At 37.1% G+C, this 21,026-nt stretch overlaps 1 protein-coding gene across 1 annotated transcript in view; it reads left to right on the top strand.

Moving 5' to 3' along the window:
* Positions 1-21,026, top strand: part of cntn3a.2 (contactin 3a, tandem duplicate 2) — a 75,883-nt gene that overhangs the window by 16,472 nt on the left and 38,385 nt on the right. The window contains exons 3-7 of the mRNA XM_016477694.1: positions 1,142-1,271; positions 10,536-10,711; positions 17,853-17,945; positions 18,560-18,763; positions 20,552-20,654. Of these exons, the coding sequence (XP_016333180.1) occupies positions 1,142-1,271; positions 10,536-10,711; positions 17,853-17,945; positions 18,560-18,763; positions 20,552-20,654 (706 nt within the window). The remainder of the gene's footprint in view (positions 1-1,141; positions 1,272-10,535; positions 10,712-17,852; positions 17,946-18,559; positions 18,764-20,551; positions 20,655-21,026) is intronic.

The following is a 21,026-nucleotide window of genomic DNA, read 5'->3' as shown; positions in this document are numbered from 1 at the left end:
TATAGTTCCTAGCCATATCGGCCAAGAAATTTTTTTTTGCAGGTTTTCTGCGGCAACTTTTCATTTTCCGTCGGTCTTAGTACACGATGTAACTACAGAAGAGTCAAGTTTTAAATAGGAAAAATATAGAAACTCTTTGGTCATTTTTGAGCGAGATGCTAACGGTCTAATCAGATTCAATGATCTATGCTAAGCTGCAGCTAAAAGTGCTACCGCCAGACCCAGAGATCGGCTGAATGGATTCGAAAACGGTAAAACTCAACTGTTTAACTCTAGGGGAGTTGGAAAATGAGCCTATTTTCAACAATAGTAGAGTGTTCCTTTAACACCATACCAAGTAGATTAATAGTGAATATGCGTTGCCTATTATAAAGTGTTATCGAATTTTCTTTTGTTAAGGTCAAATAAGCTGACTTTAAAGCTGAAGTGTGTCATTTTTTCTTTTTACTAGTGTAAGCGTAACATAAAGGAATTGCAAAAATTATTAATTGCAAACAGGTTTCTTTTCTTTCATCTATGCTTCTCTATTGTGATGTATATCCAATGAACCTGCTTTTTGAATGAGATAAAAATGGGGCTTGATTTTGTCCACTGGGAACTGATTGGATCATTGTCATCCTCTTAATGGTGCACTTGTCATCAGAGAAGAGAGGAGGACAGGAAGTTTTTGATTAAATGTTATGAAAAAAATTAAAAAATAATAATGAATACCAAGATAAATCATTTATAATAAACCCTGTAATTTTCCATAACAATAAGACTAGTCAATCTTGAATTCATGGTGACTTTAAACCCATCAGCCTTTGGTCGAACAAATTAGTCAGGCATTATTCCCGCCGCTAAACTAACACCATTGGCTGAGTCGGTGTCACTGTCTCTGGCTGCTTAGGATACTCAAACAAACAGATCAATGGTTTAATAGCGCCACAAAGCCGTAGTGTTTACATATTTTGAAGGAATAAACCTACAGTATGGCTTACATTATAATTGTCTCTCCTTAGTAAAAGAACAGGTATGGTTCTGCTATTTATTGGGTCAACTATTGCATAAAAGTATTTTAATATTGAAAAAATTACACACTTCAGGTTAAACTGTGCATTAAGATACAAATATGTAATTGCATTCTGTTGTTTGCTCTCAGAGTGTGTGGATTATAAGTCTTTCAATGGGCCGAAATGGCGAATGGAGCCCAGTGATCTGACAGTGGGCTCACTAGAGGAAGAGACAACACTGGCCTGTGACGCAAAGGGCATTCCTTCCCCTCAGTACAGGTACGTTTGCATTTCCTGCTTCTATTTTTCTCTCTCTTTAATCTAGTGAGCTTCATAATGCCTTCACAGGAGCTTACAAATAGGGTTTGTTTGCTGTTATCAATATTGCTAACAATTCCATGCTCTAATAAATATAAAACTACACAACATGTAAAATATTCAATTTTTTTAGTTTATTAGTTTTGTGTCAGTACTTTCTGGTTTTAATCAAAAATACTTTTGTAATTGAATGTTATAATCTTTTAGAATGTCTTTTAAGTGATGTTTTAATGGAGCTTGTTGCATTATTATATTAGCTTCTCTGTGAAGAAATGACATAGATGCTGCTTTAGAATTTGGCCAAACAAAGGTATCTGGAAGAAAAAATAAATAAGTGCTGCCTACCATTTGGAACGGTCTTCGCATCTAAAGCGTGCTTGTAACACCTTAACGCTGCCTCACAAAGTTTTGAGACATTTTTCTTCCTCTCAGTAATTTGAAAGATTCTGCAACACCAATCATGCATGATGTTATGTTTATTCATGCAGTACTGTATGATATTATTAGAATTTAATGACCAAGATGTACAGAATTCACAACTTTCACTCCCTCACAATGGTGAGAGTTGCCCGTGACAACAAAATGATCTTTCTTTTGGGTATGTCTCAACAGTCCATTCATTTTTGCTGTATGTTCAGATTAGATATATGCCAGGGCACAGCGTGTCACATTTTGACATCTGCATTATCTGATGGCAATGGTTAGTCAGGAATGTTCCTGTAATTTAATGGATTATGGATTTCACATCTCGAGGCTGTACCTCATAGTGTCTTCCTGGGCTCCATCTCAACAGATGAGCCATAAAACTGCAATATTTATACAGGCTTCACGCTGGCAGGGCTCAATGAATGCATTGACACATGCACATCAATTAAACATGTGGCACATGTTATGTGCCGTGCATCATGCAATTTAAACCAAGCTAGATCTCTCAAATGCAATGTGTACATCTTTTATTCAAAAGTGTGTTTTGAATACTGGGTTGAAACATGCTTACTGTTTGCAGTCTGTTTCAAAAATTCTGAAAATAGCTGATCAGAAATGTTTTTCGCTTAGAGAATTTCTTATGCCCTTCTCAACACTGACAGTGTTTTTGAGGTCACCAGGTTGCTGTACTGTTCTTCGCTAGTAGGCATTACTGTCTCTTCAAAACCAGACAGGATGCAATAAGATTCCAGCGACAAGCGATTTTTATGTCCGTAGCAGACACGACACGGCTACAGGACGCAACAAAATCAATCACTTATCAGAGCCAGTCAGAAGAGAGTGTGGGTGGGCTCTCTGCCAGCGCACTGCTGTCTCACACTCGCAACGAAATGGAAGTAAATAATTAAATTACATACAAATTCAAAACACAGTGATTCATAGAATATTTCCTAAAATTGTCTTAATTTATTTTCATGATATCTGGTAAATTATGATTTGTTACGTTCTTTATGACTATTAAAGTCATGCACAATGATATTCAAACTAAAATGAAAGGATTTTAATATTACATAAAATGCAATCATCTGTCAGCCGTGATGTTGCAGAAATAGAAAGCATTCCAGAAACTGATTCTCCTGGTGCTTGTCACGTATAGCCAATTTGGCTGATTAGGATTTTTATCATGTCTTGTGGCATCAGGTGTCCAGTAAGGACTTGGTGTTAATAATGTTGGTGGTCTGTGTAAAATCTCACAAATTAGATGTATTGTTGGTAAAAAAAAATTATTATTATTTTTTCATTCAGTACCTTTTACAGCTTAACTAATTATTGAAAGCATTGATTTTTTTTTCAAGAAATTAGCATTTTATTTTATTTTCCTTTATTCCTTTAAAGTACTAAATGAAACTGTTAAGGAAATGGAATCGTTAAGAGAAATCAAAATCATACAATTATTTAATATTAACATCCTGCTCTTATTGCTCACTATTCATTTGCATAAAGTGAAACATCTTAGCTTTGTTGAATTGCAGACTTATGTCACCAGAAAACAGCAACTCTCATTGAAAATCATTGACCTCATCTCTTTTCCTCACTGCAGATTGCTGTGTATGACATATAACCTACAGCGATTTATTTGGACTTAGACCCTGTTTCTTGCATTGGGTTGTGTTTTTGTCGATCACAAGGTGACAATGCTAAATACAGTTGTAAATGGGGTCTGAAATATTGTGAGCTTGTCCACATTCGACCATTTCTAACATGCATTTGACTGTATTGCTTTCATAAACATTAATGTGGTCAAATGCATTTGAACAGGCACAAAAGTGTGCTTCCTCTATGCCTACTGATCTGATTCTTAAACATTATGGGATGTGTTCTTGAAGCGTTCTAGCCAGATGGGATTTAAACTTTGCCAGCTGAAATCTTAAGTTTGGTTTGAAATGTTAAAAGCCTACCCAGGCTCATTGGAAATATGTGCCTCTACCTACATTACTGCAAAATTCATACTATACGTACAAATCACTGCAGTTTTCAATTGAAATGAATCATTTTTACGCAAAGTATGATTTACCAGAGTTTCGACTAAAAAGGCCTAAATTTCACACAATTCCTTGCACAATATTATGATTTTAAAACGGTTTTAACATGCTGCGAGATTAGAAAACTGATACATTTATATCACTTTTGCTTTCATTAACAATATAGGTTTAAGGTTGGGTTTGGTGTAGGGTATGTGTGATTTTCCAACACGATAGAGCATTAAACTTTTAGCAACACTCCTCGGACATTTGAATTCTGAACCGCCATAATACGTACCCAAAGCAACGTAATTAACGTAGAACGCAGCAATACATTCCTGTACCAATGTAATAAAAGCACGGCCACAGTCACGTATTGAATGTGAGTTTTAGCACCACTCACTGGATATTTCACTTTGAAACTTAGGTACAAAATATCGGTGTTGCAGAAACATCGCCACAAGCATGTATTTCCAGTGAGCCTGGGTTGCAAAAAGCACAATGTTCTCTTACCATTCCTGATTACCCGGCATAGTTTTGCAGCTATCAGAGCAGAAACGAAAGCTGCTGCTCTCCGTATCATTTTCCGTTGTCTCCTTTTACATTCATAAGTAAATTGTGCAAGCTTATTTCACAGCATTAGACTGAGAGATCAGAAAAATCCCATATACACCCTCCCCTCAAAGAAATCAGGAAAGTGGTCGAAAGTGGACAAAAGAGATGGATGAAAAAGCCAGGGGTGAATGGGAATGTGTCTCCCATGTCTACACGTGATACAATCTACCAAAACGCATCTTGATACCAGGTGTAAACTGGAAGTTAGACACAGACATTCTAAAGACACAAATCTTTAATCGCCATCCAGAGTGGTTACTGTGCTCATCTCAGTTAAGGAACAGATTTCCTTCCCCGATTGAAAGTGCATGGGTGATGTTTTGCCTTACTGTACTCTTTACAGGCCTGTGCATTCCTCATTTTCTTCTAATCATCTTTTTGCTCTTTCTCTTGCTGTGCCGCACATCACGCAGAGCGGTGCCTGAGCCTTAACCTGCACACCTCTCTTGATGTGCAAATAGGGCTGAAGGGCTTCTTCTCTGGCTCCTTCCTGCTATTGAGCAGGGAAGCTGAGTTGTCAGCTCTCTAGAATAAATTGCCTGGCTACAACTGTGAGGTTCATAAAAACTGAAGGTAGATGCACTTTTAAATTACTCTTTCCGGCCGGTTCTTGAACATTGCAGCACTTGCTCCCTTAACTGTCAAAATATGATTTTTACTACCCAAGTTTCCTGACACCCAGGCAAAAAAATATTGACGAAGCAACTCCAAAGAATAAAGATTTGACAAACTTTATCAAATTCCAGCGCTTACTGGCAGCATGAGATATCAATGATGAATTGCCAAAAAGACTTGATTTAATCCATATAAATTCTTCAGTGAAGTGTGATTGCAGACAAAAATATCTTTTTGAAGTGCGTCAGTCTGTAGAGTTTAAATGAAGCGCATGCTAAAATGATTTGTGCAAACGACAAGGTAATTGCTCGAAGGAATACATCAAACCCTGAATTCAAAATATCCAGTCTTTTAAAGTTATATTAGAAATCCCAAACTCCTGTCCTGCTGCAGCTTGCATGAGAAATGAGTTTCCTTAATAGATGCATCTTTCCTCAGTGAATACAACTACATCTAAATGCTGCAAGAAAGACCAAATGATGGTTTTGACTTCAAGCATGAAGAACAAAAGTCCCTGTGCACCATTTTGGCAGACTTATTACATTTTGTGAATAATAGGGCTAGGTGATATAGCTTACTAAAAAAAAATATATTGCATAGTTTGGACAGTCTTCATGATGTATTTGGATTAGAGGAGCCATAATTTCTGCCAAACAGCGTAGGTGTCTGTGATAAGGTTCAAGAGGGTGGAAGGAAGAAGACCGGGTCGGCGTACTGGGACGCGAGCTTTATTTAAAGTCTGGATGTGCTAATCGCCTTTCTGATATTATTGATCTTCTCAGAAAAGAAGGAAGCAAACTCATTGCATTTCACTGGGAATCTGACTTGGGGGGTTTGTCAGTCTCTCAACAGTAGCAAAAAGACTGCGAGTGTTGTTTAAGTTACTGTTTATAAGGTTTGAGAAGAAACTCTGTCTAGCTGTGGCTAGCTCCACATTGAAAGCATGAAGGCTGTCTTTATAGATGCTTTAGTGAATTTCAAGTTTCGTCTTCCGCCACATCCGCTCAGCTTTTCTGCATTGTCTTATAACTATAAGACAGTATATATAACTATATACAGTACATTGATTTTACTAGAATATTTAATATAGGAAAAAACACTATAAACACTTATCTGAACATATTTGGGTGATGAATAAAAAAAAAATGTTGAATCAGTGTTTTAAATTAAGTTTAAATCAGAAAGTATATTAAAACATCTGTCTGAAAACCCTCCCACTCACAAATCGCAAGACAAGGAATTCTGAAAAATTAGCCCAGTCAAATCACTTAATTTAATAGCATTATGAATATATTGTGATTATGCAATATAGTACCCAGTTCAAGCAAATGCAGTTCATTTTCATGTGTTCTTGTTTTGGTTTTTCTTAGAAACTGTTTTGAAGCATTGAGAGTGTCTGGCCTGCATTGCTGGCCCACAAGTGTGTATGTGTGTGTGTGTGTGTGTGTGTGTGTGTGTGTAAGCAGAGATTGCTCCCCTGGAACATACGCTGGCCGCCACAGCCAGAGACTGGTCTCAAGGGCGGTCCACAGGTGTTGAAGGTCTGAGCACCATGAGGAGAGCAGAGAGATGAGCAGATGAGCCTGGTGCTTTGGATCCCACACCAGCATTCATATCAATGATGCCACCCCCCTCATACAAAATTGATATGAACAGCAGGGTCGACTCCAGTTCAGCCTTAGCCACACAGAAGACTCGGCACTTTCCAGAAAAGCCCTGAGGCGAACGTAACCCCACTTCACACCTCCCTTCACTCGATCTCCGTTTTCTCCTGCTATCGCAGCCTGTGCGGATGTGTCACCTATTTGCTGTCTCCTATTTGTGTGTCAAGTGCCCTAGATCGGGCCTCACTTGCCTCACTACTATTTTTACCCAACAGAAAACCGCTTATTGACGTCGAACGGCTCTTATTTGCATTGCTCGCGAAGGACCTCACATTAGAAGCAGCTGATGATTTGAGCGGAGCGAGAAAGCTATTACATTCTGAGATGTCAAGAGCGTTTTGTTCTTGGCCCTTACCCTGATCCCTGCTATGTTCATGACATATACAGCTGCTCTCAGAGATAAACATGCTGAAAAGAAAAGATAATAAATATACATGGGTGAAAACGGTAAGAAGCTGTGACTGGAACCAATGCATTGAGTCAAGTGATATTCCATCATATTTGCTCATTTATGGATGTATGGTTAACCTGTTGTGCCATTCACTAAAGGCACACTTGACGGCTGATGTGCATTCTTAAGAATAAATTTGTGAATTTCACAGCGTGGGTAGAGAAAACCAGATCATTGCCTTCCTTGTCAGTAAACTGTGCTTTTTGTTCCCATGGGGGAAAAAAACAGTTCAGAAGACAAAACAAAATTTGTGAAGGGGGAAAAAGCTTGATTGTTTTTTTAAATATGAACTACATTAACAATTAGCATTTTCATCTGAATGTTAGTTGTTGTTGTTGTTGTTGTTGTTGTTGTTGTTGTTGTTGTTGTTGTTGTTGTTGTTGTTGTTGTTGTTGTTGTTGTTGTTGTTGTTGTTGTTGTTGTTGTTGTTGTTGTTGTTGTTGTTGTTGTTGTTGTTGTTGTTGTTTCTGCCTCAGTATGGAAGTGAAGTTGAGAAATAATGGAAATATGCAACACTGTTTCGTGCATGTGGAATATGAATTATTAAATTAAAATCATTATTGAATTTCTTTATTATTATTGTTGTTGTTGTTGTTATTTTAATGTGTATTATATTTGTATTGTTTTATTTAGTATTTATTTTTATATTTTATTATATACTTTAATTATTTGCATAATTAAAAAAAATAATAAAATAATTCTACATATGTTCGTTTAAAAAAAGTAAAATAAATAAAAAATGTGAAATTATCTATAATGGTGGTTGTCAGACTGCAAGACCGCGACCCACTAGGGGGCCTCAGCAAACTTTCAAGGGCCCTCAAGATGATTTTACATTACAAAACAAAATAAGCCAAAGCAACTAAAAATCGAGACATTTATTATTTCATTTAATTTCAGTTTTCCTACAGTCTTGGAATTCTTTTTTTTTTGTAAATGTATTAAATACATTTTTTAATGAATATACATTTTACTTGTTAAAGGTGAAGTAGGAGATCTTGGAAAATGCTAACTTTAGCCTGATAGCACTGAAAGCGAACGTCCCACCCTCCCTGCAAATCGCCGTCCAAAGCCACGCCCCCTGAACGCATATACACACACAGATCAGACGACCAGAGACAACATTACTACAATACATAATGTATTATTCACCAGTGAGAAAACTTCATAGTACAGTTAGTAAAAGTACTACAATACCAGGAAGGAAGATCAGGTTGTTGATGTTTGTCTGCCATTCTTGTTCTGTCTGCACAGCGTACGTGAATGCGCTTATGACGTATCCTGTCTGCGCGAACAGGGTGCGCAGAGGTATGCAAATACTTATGTTGACAGGCAGGCAGGAAAGTCAATAAAAATGCTCGGAACGAGCACTACAATACCAGGAAGGAAGATCAGGTTGTTGATGTTTGTCTGCCATTCTTGTTCTGTCTGCACAGCGTACGTGAATGCGCTTATGACGTATCCTGTCTGCGCGAACAGGGTGCGCAGAGGTATGCAAATACTTATGTTGACAGGCAGGCAGGAAAGTCAATAAAAATGCTCGGAACGAGCATTTTGATTGGACGAATATTTCTTGGTCCTACGCCTTCCACAGAATATATAAATACAGATAAATACATTTAGACCACTTAAAGGGTTAGTTCACCCAAAAATTAAAATTCATCATTTATTCAACAATTCGTCTCCTACGCATCACCCTGTAGCGCCATTTTGGAGAGTATCAGCTGGACGTAAACAGCGTATGCTGTTCTGGGTCAGCTGCATTACACGGATACGCTGTTTTCGTTCAGATCAAATCACAACAACGTAGGAAACAGATCCGGCGTGGCGCAGCTGACACAGAACAGCATACGTTGTTTACATCCAGCTGATACTCTCCAAAATGTCGCTACAGGGTGATGCGTAGGAGACGAATTGTTGAATAAAGTCTTTTTTTTTTTCTTTTGCGCACAAAAAGTATTCTCGTAGCTTCGTAAAATTACGGTTGAAGCCCTGATGTCACATGGATTATTTTACCGATCTCCTTGCTACGTTTCTGGACTTGGGAACATTTCAGTTGTGTTGCTGTCTATGCAGGGTCAGACAGCTCTCAGATTCCATAAAAAATATCTTAATTTGTGTTCCGAAGATGAACGAAGGTCTTACGGGTTTGAAACGACATGAGGGTGAGTAATGAATGACAGAATTTTAATTTTTGGGTGAACTATCCCTTTAACTAATGATCGCTATCGGGATGTGAAGAGACTTTCAACCAGCATAACAAAAATGTTTCTGAAGATAATCACCTATTGCACCTTTAAACTATAAAATATGTTCTCAGGTAGAAATTGAGCAAAACATATTTTTAAAAATTCAGTCACACTTTATTTTATGCTCAAGTTCTCACTATTAACTACACCTTTTGTCTCAATAAACTCCTAATTTGCTGCTTATTAATAGTAAGGTATTTATTAAGTTTAGGTATGAGGTAGGATTAAGGGATCTAAAATTTATAAGTACAAATAAACAGCCAATATGCTAGTAAAATGAATGCAAGTTAATAGTGAGAACTGGTAAAGTGTTAGCAAAAATCCTTATGCTTAATCCTTGTCCGGTAAATCGCGAACAACTGGAAAAGTCGTAGAGCCTTTGTATATTGTTGTGGACAACAGGGGGCCTTGATCACGGCTCTATAAGATTGTTTTTGTATTTACACCTCCATCAGCTTATTTGCATCCACTGCTCATGCTAGTATGCACTTTTTATGCACTCAGCATCTGTTCCTGGAGTGTGCAGACACACAGTTGAACTATGGGAGTTCAACCCAGCTGACGCCCTGTCAGAGTGAATGACTAGTGAGGCCTCATGATCCTTAAATGATCTTGCGCCCTTTGAAAATCTGTCCACATTAGTGGGCTGGCCTCTGAATTGCATGCTAGTAGTTAAGGCCTCAGGTAGGCTCGGGTCTTGGGTCTTAATGATAGGCATAGATGAGGTGTGAGAAAGTGGAATTGATGAGACTCTCCGACGCTAATCATCGCACAATGAAAAGGACAGCAAAAAGAGCTGCTGGAAATCTTTCAGCATAAAAACTCAACATGAATTGCCATCTGCAAATGATTTTACCTGTATAATATGATCCATTTCCAAGTGAAACAGGACGTTCAATGAGAAAAATGTAGCTTTTCTTCACAACATTTCCATAGGCCATCAGACTGTTCGGGTTTTGAAATATTTCTTATTGAAATGAATCAGGGATGAAGTGTAATACCAATCTGAAGTGTAATACCAATCTGAATCCGCTTTGTAATGATTCGTTGATATTCCACATGACATTTGTACATCCAAAACAAAATCAATTTCAAAGGTTATCATGAAAAATCACTCAAAATCAGCAGTTATCACAACACATTGAGCTGTGTGCGCTATCATCTGTCTGTTTGTGTGTCTGTAGGTGGTCTCTGAACGGCACATTGATTAATCTCAGTACCGATTCCCGTCGGCGGCTATCTGGGGGAAATTTGGTCATTAGGAGTCTGGACCGTGCCCAGGATGGAGGAATATACCAGTGCACTGCCTTCAACCCACAGGGAGCAATTCTTAGCAGAAGAGCGAGCCTCCAGTTTGCATGTGAGTCATCGACTGTGCATTAGCATGCTATATTAGCACTTCAGCCGCTCAATGCAGGGTGACAGGTGTTAGAGTGGATGCTGCCAATATTGGACTAGCTTAAAGAAGAGAGAAAATTACTTATCAACACCTTAACGCAACTAATGCAAATATAGCTCCTACAAGAAAATACAGTGAAAACAAATGGTTGCATTGTTATATTATACCTGTGACTCAAGCACACATTTAATTTAATTTAGTCTTTCCATTGAAATGTAGAAAATATAAGTGAATTTTATTATTTTATTTGATTATTTTTTGAATGATATAGTTGAACATAATGCAGCATTTACTATCAGCCCACAGCCTTAAAGTTAGATTTTTGGCTCCTCATAGTAAAACGTTTTGGCACCTCTGATATAGACACTGAAAAATACATTATTAAAGGGATAGTTCACCCAAAAATGAAAATTCTGTCATTAATTACTCATCATCATGTCGTTCCAAACCCGTAAGACCTTCATTCATCTTCGAAACACAAATTAAGATATTTTTTATAAAATCCGAGAGCTTTCTGACCCTCCATAGACAGCAAGGGTCCTACCACGTTCAAGGTCCAGAAAGGTACCAAGAACATAGACAAAATACTCCATGTGACATCAGTGGTTCAACCGTAATTTTATGAAGCTAAGAGAATACTTTTTGTTGTGCAAAAAAACTAAAATAACGACTTTATTCAACAATTCTTCTACCTTTCTGGGCCTTGAACGTGGTAGGACCCTATATTATATTAAATGCGTACAGTATGAAAAACTTTTTACAAATCTTTTTGGATTCAAAATATTGAGTTATTAATCAGTTGATTTAATTGCATTTAATTAATGGCAATCATTAAATATGTTAAATTCCATAACATTTATTTAACACATTTAACCAATTTGACTCAAAAGAAACCTGTGCATATGTGTGTAACATTATTAACATATTGAATTGTATATGTGTATGAATGACTTTAAAAATTTACTAATGTTTACAAAGATTCATAAAATATTAAGTCTGTCAGTTGATTTTGTTGCATGTAATTAATGACAATTAAATATTTTAAATTCCATTACATCGATTTAACTCATTTGAAAGAAACATTTACATGACAAAATTATTGTCACTGTACATTTATCTATTTTATTTTTTACATTTATTTAAATGTATACGTTTATAAAGTGCATACATAAGTACTTTTATGTTCAGTGCTCTTTCTGTCTGAAAATGCATATTGTATATGTCCATATACATTTCAGCATATATCCAAAAATGTATGTTTAAATGTTATTTGTTTGTTTTGGATCAGACTGATTATACAAATTGTTAGAAGTTTCCTGTGCATGCAATGCATGTTCTTCTGTATTATTTTAAAGGTGGGTCACTGTGTGCAAAAATGTGATTTCTGTGCTACTGACGTTTCCTAATGCAACCGCAAAAATAATGTTTTCTGGCATCAGATAGCAAACAGCTAATATTCATTAATGAAAGTAATCAACAATGACTTTTCATTTCATTAATTAATCTGGTCTCTGTGCTGTGCATGGACAACCTCTGCCAGTCACGTCATTTTACAGCAGTCATTTTAATGGATAAAACATCTGAAAAATAGCAGAGGTCACAGTGTGAGCAGTGCAGTAAAAATGCACAATCCAAGCTGCCCAAAACATGAGGATGTGTCATGTTACATTAAGTGCTTTAAACAAACTCTTTAAGCATGTATTTTAATTTGGCTTGCCCTGTCGAGTGCTTTGACAGATGTATGTGCTGTTTAATGCATTTTCAGACCAGCAAATAGCTTACATTTGCCATGGTCTTACTATTAAACCATGGTTTTACTGTTAAAATTGGTTTTACTATTAAAACAACTGTGGTTTTACAAATGGTAATCAATATACACCAAAAAAACATGGTTACTACACTTTTACTATAATAAAATCATGGTTAATTTCTGTAAGCATTGTTTTCCCCCCATTGTGGTCTGTGCTACCTGCAGCACGTTTCTGTATTTGGTTGTGTTGTAAGGATTTGCAGCACATGTGGAGTCAAACTGATGAAGATGTTTTCTTAATTTTCTGGTGCTTTTTTCTATTTGTATGTGTTTTCTTAAGTTGTAGCGCATTGAGCTCTCTCGGCAACCATATTCTGGTCCCCACAGACTTCCATAGTCATTTTTTTCATATTACACTAATATGTGTAAAACACATACTGTTGTTTTAACTTAAAATTCTCAATATCTCAATATTTAGATTTTTTTTTTTTTCACCCTCAGATTCCAGATTTTCAAATAGCTGTATCTCGGCCAAATATTGTCCTATTGCCCTAACAAACCATACATCAATGGAAAGCTTATTTATTCAGCTTTCAGATGATGTATAAATCTCAATTTCCAAAAAAATGACTGGTTTTGTGGTCCAGGGTCACATATTATGTTCACCAAGAAGAAATCTCGTACAGGTTTGGAAGAACTTGAGTGAGTAAATGATGACTGTATGACATCACAATAGCCAGAATTCTAAGCTATAAATAGAACAGATGTACCACAGAGGCTCATAACTGCAATAATTAAGACAGGATTTCAGTATTCACTGACTGACTCCTTTTTTTTTGAAAAACACACAGTTTTGACTGTTTCAGCAGCTCAGATGATTAGAGTCCAGTTAAAAATGCATTACGGTGACCCTTTTGATGGGGCTTTCCACATGCATTACTTTTTTGATTGCCACCGCAATTAAATTTTGCCTCACTTTCGTGACTTTGATGTTGAAATAATGATGGATGAACATGTGATTAATGTAGAGCTTGTTGGAGAGCATGGCCGTTTGACTCGACAAATAAGCTTTCCATGTTGCTATGTCCGTGACCTCAATGGTTTCGACACCGATACGTATGTAATGTGGTGTCGAGAAAATCTCAACTAACTTTTTCAGTATCCTCTGAGACCTGGTGCTCAACACAATCCATTGCTCCCCATGTTGGCCTGGAATTCAGATGTCTGGTCCTTCACTTTGCATGCGTCGAGTGACCCCTTGGAGCTTGCATTTTATCGTTTGTATACTGATGATAAGCCACCAGCTACATGTTGGAGTCAATTAAGGAGAATACAGTGGCTCTGTTATGTTATGAGAGCTATTTTGCTGGCATGCTTTGGGTTCACCTTTATGGGAATGGACTCTTCCGGGTTGACAGTGACCCAACCATAGAGGTCATTGAATGGTTTGATGAGTATGGTCACCATATCTCAACCCATTTGAACATCTATTTTGAACCAATGGACCAAAATGGATGAAGCACTCTCTGCCACCATCATCAAAACAGTATAACACTGACAATAAAGAAATGGCAAGAACATTTTGAGAAATTAGTGTGTGTGTGTGTGTGTGTGTGTGTGTGTGTGTGTTGTTGTTGTTTTTTTCTTGTGTGGAATAAATTTGGCAATAAAATATAGAAAAACATTTATTTTATCCAAAAATCCAAGGAAGTAATTGTCAGATTACTTGATTAACAAAATGATCATTAGCTGTAAATGCATAACATGTATAAAATAATAACAATAAAATGTCAAGAACATGTTACTATGATCAGAGGAGTGAGTTCTTTTGACGTACTTATAATTTTTTACAGTGTAACAATGTACAGTATAGCCTACATACAATCACTAGATTTATTTTCTTGTTTGGGATTGATTGATTGATTGATTGATTGATTGATTGATTGCAATAAAATACAGAAAAAATGCAGAATACATAACATGCATAATATAATAAAAACAAAATGTCAAGAATATGTTGCTATGATCAGAGGAGTGAGTTCTTTTGACTTATGTAATAATTGGCATTTTTACAGTGTAACCATGTAAAGTATAGCCTACATATAATCACTAGATTTTTTTTGTCTGTGAAATTAAAAACTCACACCATTGGTTGAGCCAATGTCACTACTATGTTGGGATGCTCACACAAACTACAGAGCTGCAGTCTTACAAATGGTTTACTTATAGTTGACCTTGATTTTGAAAAGACATCAAACTGACATCAAACTTTGGTGTAAAAAAACAGGTCAAAATTGCAAATCAAACTGACATCAAAAGCTCTTGACATCTACACACTGATGTTCTTTTCGACCACCAAAATAATGACACAGAAGCAATGCAATGAAAGAAAAGTTTTATTCAACAAACCTGAAATCAAAAAGAAATGCACCTATTCTCAACAAAGATTGCAGAACAACTGATGAATAATTACTGATGTTAGTTCATATCACAATCTGAATTTGATTAGCTGTGCAGCGCTACTTCCTGATTGTTTAATTCAAATTGGCCAAATTCCATGACATTCATCTGCATTGTACAGTGAATTGTGGTTTTATGCCTGGACTCTGTGGTTCCTTCCGTGTTGTCCGCATCGCAGAAATCATAGGGCTCTAGATATATGGACAGTGTAGCCGGGAAACGAGTTCCCTTTCAGTCGGTCACTCTCGACGTTACGTCGGATGACCGACGAATTGGGATCTCGCTTAGAGAGACCAATCAACTTCGAGTGTAAACTAAACAAGCCAATGCACATTGGCATGCGATTATTGCATCCAGCTGCCGCTGATCACAGCGTGAGTATAAGTAGGCAGCAGATGCAGCGCATATTCAGCTTTTCGCTTCGGAGCCGAGCGGTTCTATCGTTCTGCTCCTGACCTTCTGCTGAGAGTAAAAACTACAGCAAGCACGCTCTTCGTGGGCTCTCGTGCTGGTGGTACGGCGCTTCAGCGGCGGTGGTTTCCCGTGTCGAGTGGGTTGCACACATCAGGCTGCACTACCCCCTGTGTGTGTTGCAGACGGCCATCTCCCCTGTGCGCTTCAGCACACTAAAAGAGCAATTTCCATTCTAAAAGAGCTTCACGGGTGGAACGTCTTTTTAAAGACGCGTCTTTTTAAAGATGTCTTACCATCCGTGTGTTTCTGGGTGCGGTCGTTACCTGGCGCCGGGTGATGGTCACGATCGCTGCCTCTCGTGTCTGGGCATGAAGCACGCTGAGGTGGCTTTTGTGGATGACCTCTAACCCTAACCCTAACCCTAACCCAGCCGCCCCACCCGTCCAGGCCCCCGCCAGACCTGGTGGTAAGCGAAAGAGCAAGAGGCCCTGTGACGGGCGACCCAGAGATGGACGGAGTTGCTCTTCGGGAGATGGTGAACACACCACTCCCTCCCCCGGAGGAGGGCCGGGCGGAGAATCTTTTGTTTCCTTGGCTTGTTTAGTTTACACTCGAAGTAGATTGGTCTCTCTAAGCGAGATCCCAATTTGTCGGTCATCCGACGTGACGTCTCCGTTCCCTCCTTCAGGGAACGAGGGTTACCATACGTAACCGAGACGTTTTAACTGCAAAATGGAGTACAACTACCAAGTGAAATAGCGCCATGCCATGGAAGCGGTTGTGTCTCACGCACATTCTAAACCACGTGGTACAACTGAGTATACATAAAAAAACTACGAGAAATAGTCATATCACAAAGTCATATTTTACTGCAGCACATTCTCACTCCCAACTCATCACATATTGATGCTTGGTCAGGACCCCTTGGCATCGCTTTCAAGGTACCCCTTTAGCGTAATTTTTTAATGCACAGGGTACCCTTTTAGCATCAATTTTTGACGTGCAGGGTCCTCCATTGTTTTCAGTTGTTTACCTTAATTCAATGGTTTGCATGCATTTGTAAAATTAGAAATAATTTTATATAAATGTATACTTTCATTGGAGCACCTAAACCCACCCACTTCTGAACAATATAAAACACGTAACAGGCAAATAGAAGAACAGTCACAGGTATTTATTGCAAAATCTGACCAAAAAAAAGCAGTATAAATGTATTACAAACAAGTTGTGTTGCATTCTGAAGCCATGCGATATCTTTTTGCGTAGAAGAGAGTAAAACATAAGGTTTTAATCGCTGAAAATGATCCCGCTCCGTTAATGTGCTCACATCTCATTCAAAAAGATACTCCCGTAGCATGATGCAATCGGTCATGAGACACACAAGAGCCAATGGCATTTCACAACCAAGGCTGACATAAGGCTTCGTCTGGCAGCAATTTTTGAATTTGCGCACAAACTGCACACAGGATCTGAGCTTTACGGTGGACGGAGATGGCGATCGCGTCTATTCCTCTCACAAATCAATCGTTTTGCCTCGGAAGACTTGGAATGTTAACAAAATAATGATATTTAAAAAAGCATCATATGACCCCTTTAATAAATTATTACTGTAGTTGTATCTGCCTGTTATATCCTGTGTTTTTTACACTACCATTGAGAAATTTTAACCAAAGTATGTTATAGACTTTTCATTAGGACCCTAAAGAATCATATCAACTTGTGGAAAATGGGCATCCGATGACCCCTTTAAAAGTTACCCAAGCCAACTTGTTTTACATGACATGACGTACCCACCTGAGAGTGAGAACGTGAACTGGACACAAGGTCACGGTTCGTTTTAGGATTGTAAATGCTTTTGAAGAAGAGGCTCCCCTGTCACTACTAGCATAGCACCATCTACAGGTGGGGTGTTGAACACCAGAGAAAGCTTTGTCATTGAATGGGCATTAGAAAGGACATGAGTGTGTGTAGGTGAAATGGACATCAAGTTTTTGACGTCAGTTTGATTTTGGGACCCGTTTCAAAAGGAAATATAGCGAATCGATGCTGTCTGAGGCCCCAGTTAAGAAAAAAATGCTGCTTAAACTTAACCAGGCTGACAAAGAATTCATATTATGTAATAAATATCAATAAAACACACAAATCATTGATGTAATGTTAATATGACATCAATTTGACATCTAAACCGCAACATTGATTTGATGTAAACTGAATGTCAAACACTTTGGCCTGCATATACATTAAACCAATTTCAGTGTGAGTATTAACTTCATATTTTCACCCAATTACCACAGCAAATTGCTGTCGAAACTGACCTTAAAATTATGTTATAAAGCATCTTGATCAAGTCTTGACTAACTTTTGATGTCAAATTGATATCAATTGATATCAAGGTGCCTGCTAGGACAGCAACTGTATTTCATGCTCATGTCTAGCATTGCTGTATCTTCTGAATGTTTTTTTTTTCATGTCTTTCAGACTTGAATTTAAAAACTCAAACGAGAAGTGCTGTCTCTGTGCGAGAAGGCCAGGGTGTCGTTTTACTTTGTGGTACACCATCATATGCAGGAGGTAAGGCATTTATAGTGTTACTTTTTTGGTTTATAGTCTAGTCTAGCATAAATATGTTGTACATTTGTGAAATACAGAGTTCTGACTTTTATCAGTGTGCTCCATGAGATTTAATATGTTTTTTGAATGGGAAGAGCTTGCATGCTTTGTCTAAAATCATTTTTAGAGACCATAGGATTCAAACACTTTTTAATAAATTACTTTTTATTTTATTTTTTGCACCTTGTGGCCTCTAAAAATGTTTACAAATTTGAAGGACTTAATGGCTTTCAAGTAAGTGCGTGAGTTCATTCATTTGATCTTTGAATCTACGCCTGACACCTATGTCAGAGTATTTTTTTATTTTTGTTTTTAAAATTGTTTGGCTTGACATTCTTTTTAGTGTTTTATAAAGATGCATTTATCACCACTTAGGATTCTAATTACCCTATGATAATTTTAGATACACCTGGGTCAGATTTCAGAAGTGCTATTGGAAAAGAAAAATGTTATGTGCCCTAATGATTATACCAGAAATTACACAGAATTTAAGTTCCCAGGAGTGTTTGGCTAGCCTAGTTGATTTGTTTTTAATTATATATGTTTTGTTCTCCTATTTTGTATCTCCTTTCCAGATCTCTCATTTGCATGGGTCTTTAATGAGTACCCTTACTTTGTTCAGCAAGACAATCGTCGCTTTGTCTCTCAGGAGACGGGAAACCTTTACATCGCCAAAGTCGAGCCCTCAGATGTGGGTAACTACACGTGCGTGGTGGCAAACCGCATCACTAAAGGCAAAGTCCTCAGCTCCCCAACCCCTCTGGTACTACGAACCGATGGTAAATATCTTCTTCTTTTTCAGTGGGCAATTTAGTAGGCAGAAGCTGAATCATAGCATAGCACTAAAGGGTTTGATTGACCTGTTGATGCAGTTAAGCGTCAGGTTTGTTTGAATTGTGTTAGTGCACTTGCTGTAGGAGGTCCCACCAGCTCCATCTTCCACCACGTACATATAAAATTAAATAAATAAAGAGCTTTAATGTAGTGTATCCAGTAAAATAATAAAATTAAAACTTCATTACTGTAACACACAACTATGCCCAAGTAATATTAAATATTAAAAACTTTAAGTGCTCAAATTAAATAGTTCATATGTTCTTATACAACATTAGATAAATTATGTGTCTAGCTGGGCTAACAGCAAAGTATATATATAACTAGGACTAAGGTTCAGTTTCCAAGGTGGAATAAACAAATATATGTTGTTGTTGTGTTTGTTTGTTTTTTCTTTTTAACAGATGAATTAGCAGGATCTTAAATTAGTTCCATATTAGATTTCACTAATTTGATTAACAACCCTCTAAATAGACCTTTACAATATTACCACCATTGTCTATTTTTTATTTTTTTTTACTTGCTATAAGACTGACATACAGTGTGTGTGTGTGTGTGTGCTTGTTTATGCTACATTGTGGGAACCAAATGCCTCCACAAGGATGGTAAAACCTGAAATTTTTGACATTGTGGGGACTGGTCTGTGGTCCCCATGAGGGAAAAAAAATATTAAAAATAGTAAATGATGTTTATCTGAAAGTGTAACAATGCAAACAGGTTTTCTGTAAGGGGAAAACCTTTTTTTAATAAAAAAAAATTAGCAGAATTTTAAATTAGTGCCATATTAGATTTCACTAATTTGATTAACTTAATTAACCCTACCCTCTGAGTTCACCATACAACAATATTACCACATATAATTAAGAAGATACATTCACATGTGATATGATTTAAAAAGCATTACAACTAAACTTGAAACAAAATATTAGTCAATCAAGCATTTTTGGCTGGTAGTAATGTTTGACATATTGTTGGGGTAACAATAATAGTAATAAAAGGATACTATTACTACTAATAATATAAAATGTGCTAAGGTCTGATAAGTAACTACTGTAACTATCAAGACCATTGCTAAATTAACTAAGACAAAAACAAAATGTAAAGTATATTTGAGAATAGTATTAAAAACAGAAATGCAAGTATAATAACCTTGGTTGGCACTTGGTTCCAATGGTTTAATAAATGTATTGAATCATGCAGATGTATAGTTGATTTATATCTCTTTCTTTGTATTTGGACTTTAAATGTAACACTAATTTATTTTGCTTAGGATTTGAAAGCAACACCGAAAACACTTTCTCTGGTGTCGACTTGACAGCATGTTGACACCATGCAAACACTTTTTTGAATGTAACAAGACAGTGTAAATTAGTTTTAGACTGTTTTTTAGAAGTCAGAGCTTCGTAGACAACCCTGCTTACTCTCCAGAAACGCTTTGACAGTCCTAAATATACTTTGCCATAAAGTAAACACAAACAATGGCTAGATAAAATATTTACAGACACTGTAAAAGCTGCAGCAAACACCACACCTCTCCACGTTGTGTCAGACTCCAGATGATGGTATGAATAATTTGTTGCATTTGTTTTAGCTGCTTGTTCTCAGGGAAAAAAAACTGTTCACCTACTAACATTCTTTGGTATCTATCGTATAATGCATTTTCTACTATTATACATAATCAGTAAATGAATTATGAATGAAAAAAGTAAAGCAGTTTTTTTTTTTACTTTTAGGCGTAATGGGTGAATATGAGCCGAAAATAGAGGTTAATTTCTCTGATATGGTTCCAGCTGCAAAGGGATCAGTTGTGACACTGGAGTGTTTTGCTTTGGGGAAGTAAGTGTGATTCCTCACCCTTTTGTAGTTACTGATGCCGCTTCCTTCCTTTACGGCTACCCTGACTTTTAATGGTACTCTGTCACTGAGCTTAATGTGTTTTTCAACTTGGCCCTTTTCCACCACTTCTCGCCACCTTTTAAACATGCTTGTCAAAATCTGTTTGGGAAATACCGTATAACAGTCTATTTTTGCCTTGAGGCAATTTTTCTCTCTCAATTGATCCCATTAGTGGATGAGCCATATACGTATTCCTTGCAAAAAGAAATGAGATGGTGTCTTATAAGGAAATGTAACTCATTTAGTATGTTAGAGCTGAGATATGAGGAACGACAGTGATCTACAATATAATGATATTATACAAAATTTCTG

This window comes from Sinocyclocheilus anshuiensis, unplaced genomic scaffold (genome assembly GCF_001515605.1).
Source record: "Sinocyclocheilus anshuiensis isolate Anshui unplaced genomic scaffold, SAMN03320099.WGS_v1.1 scaffold881, whole genome shotgun sequence".
NCBI lineage: Eukaryota > Metazoa > Chordata > Actinopteri > Cypriniformes > Cyprinidae > Sinocyclocheilus > Sinocyclocheilus anshuiensis.
Note: the sequence above shows the minus strand (reverse complement) of the source record. Positions and strands in the feature narration are given on the sequence as shown.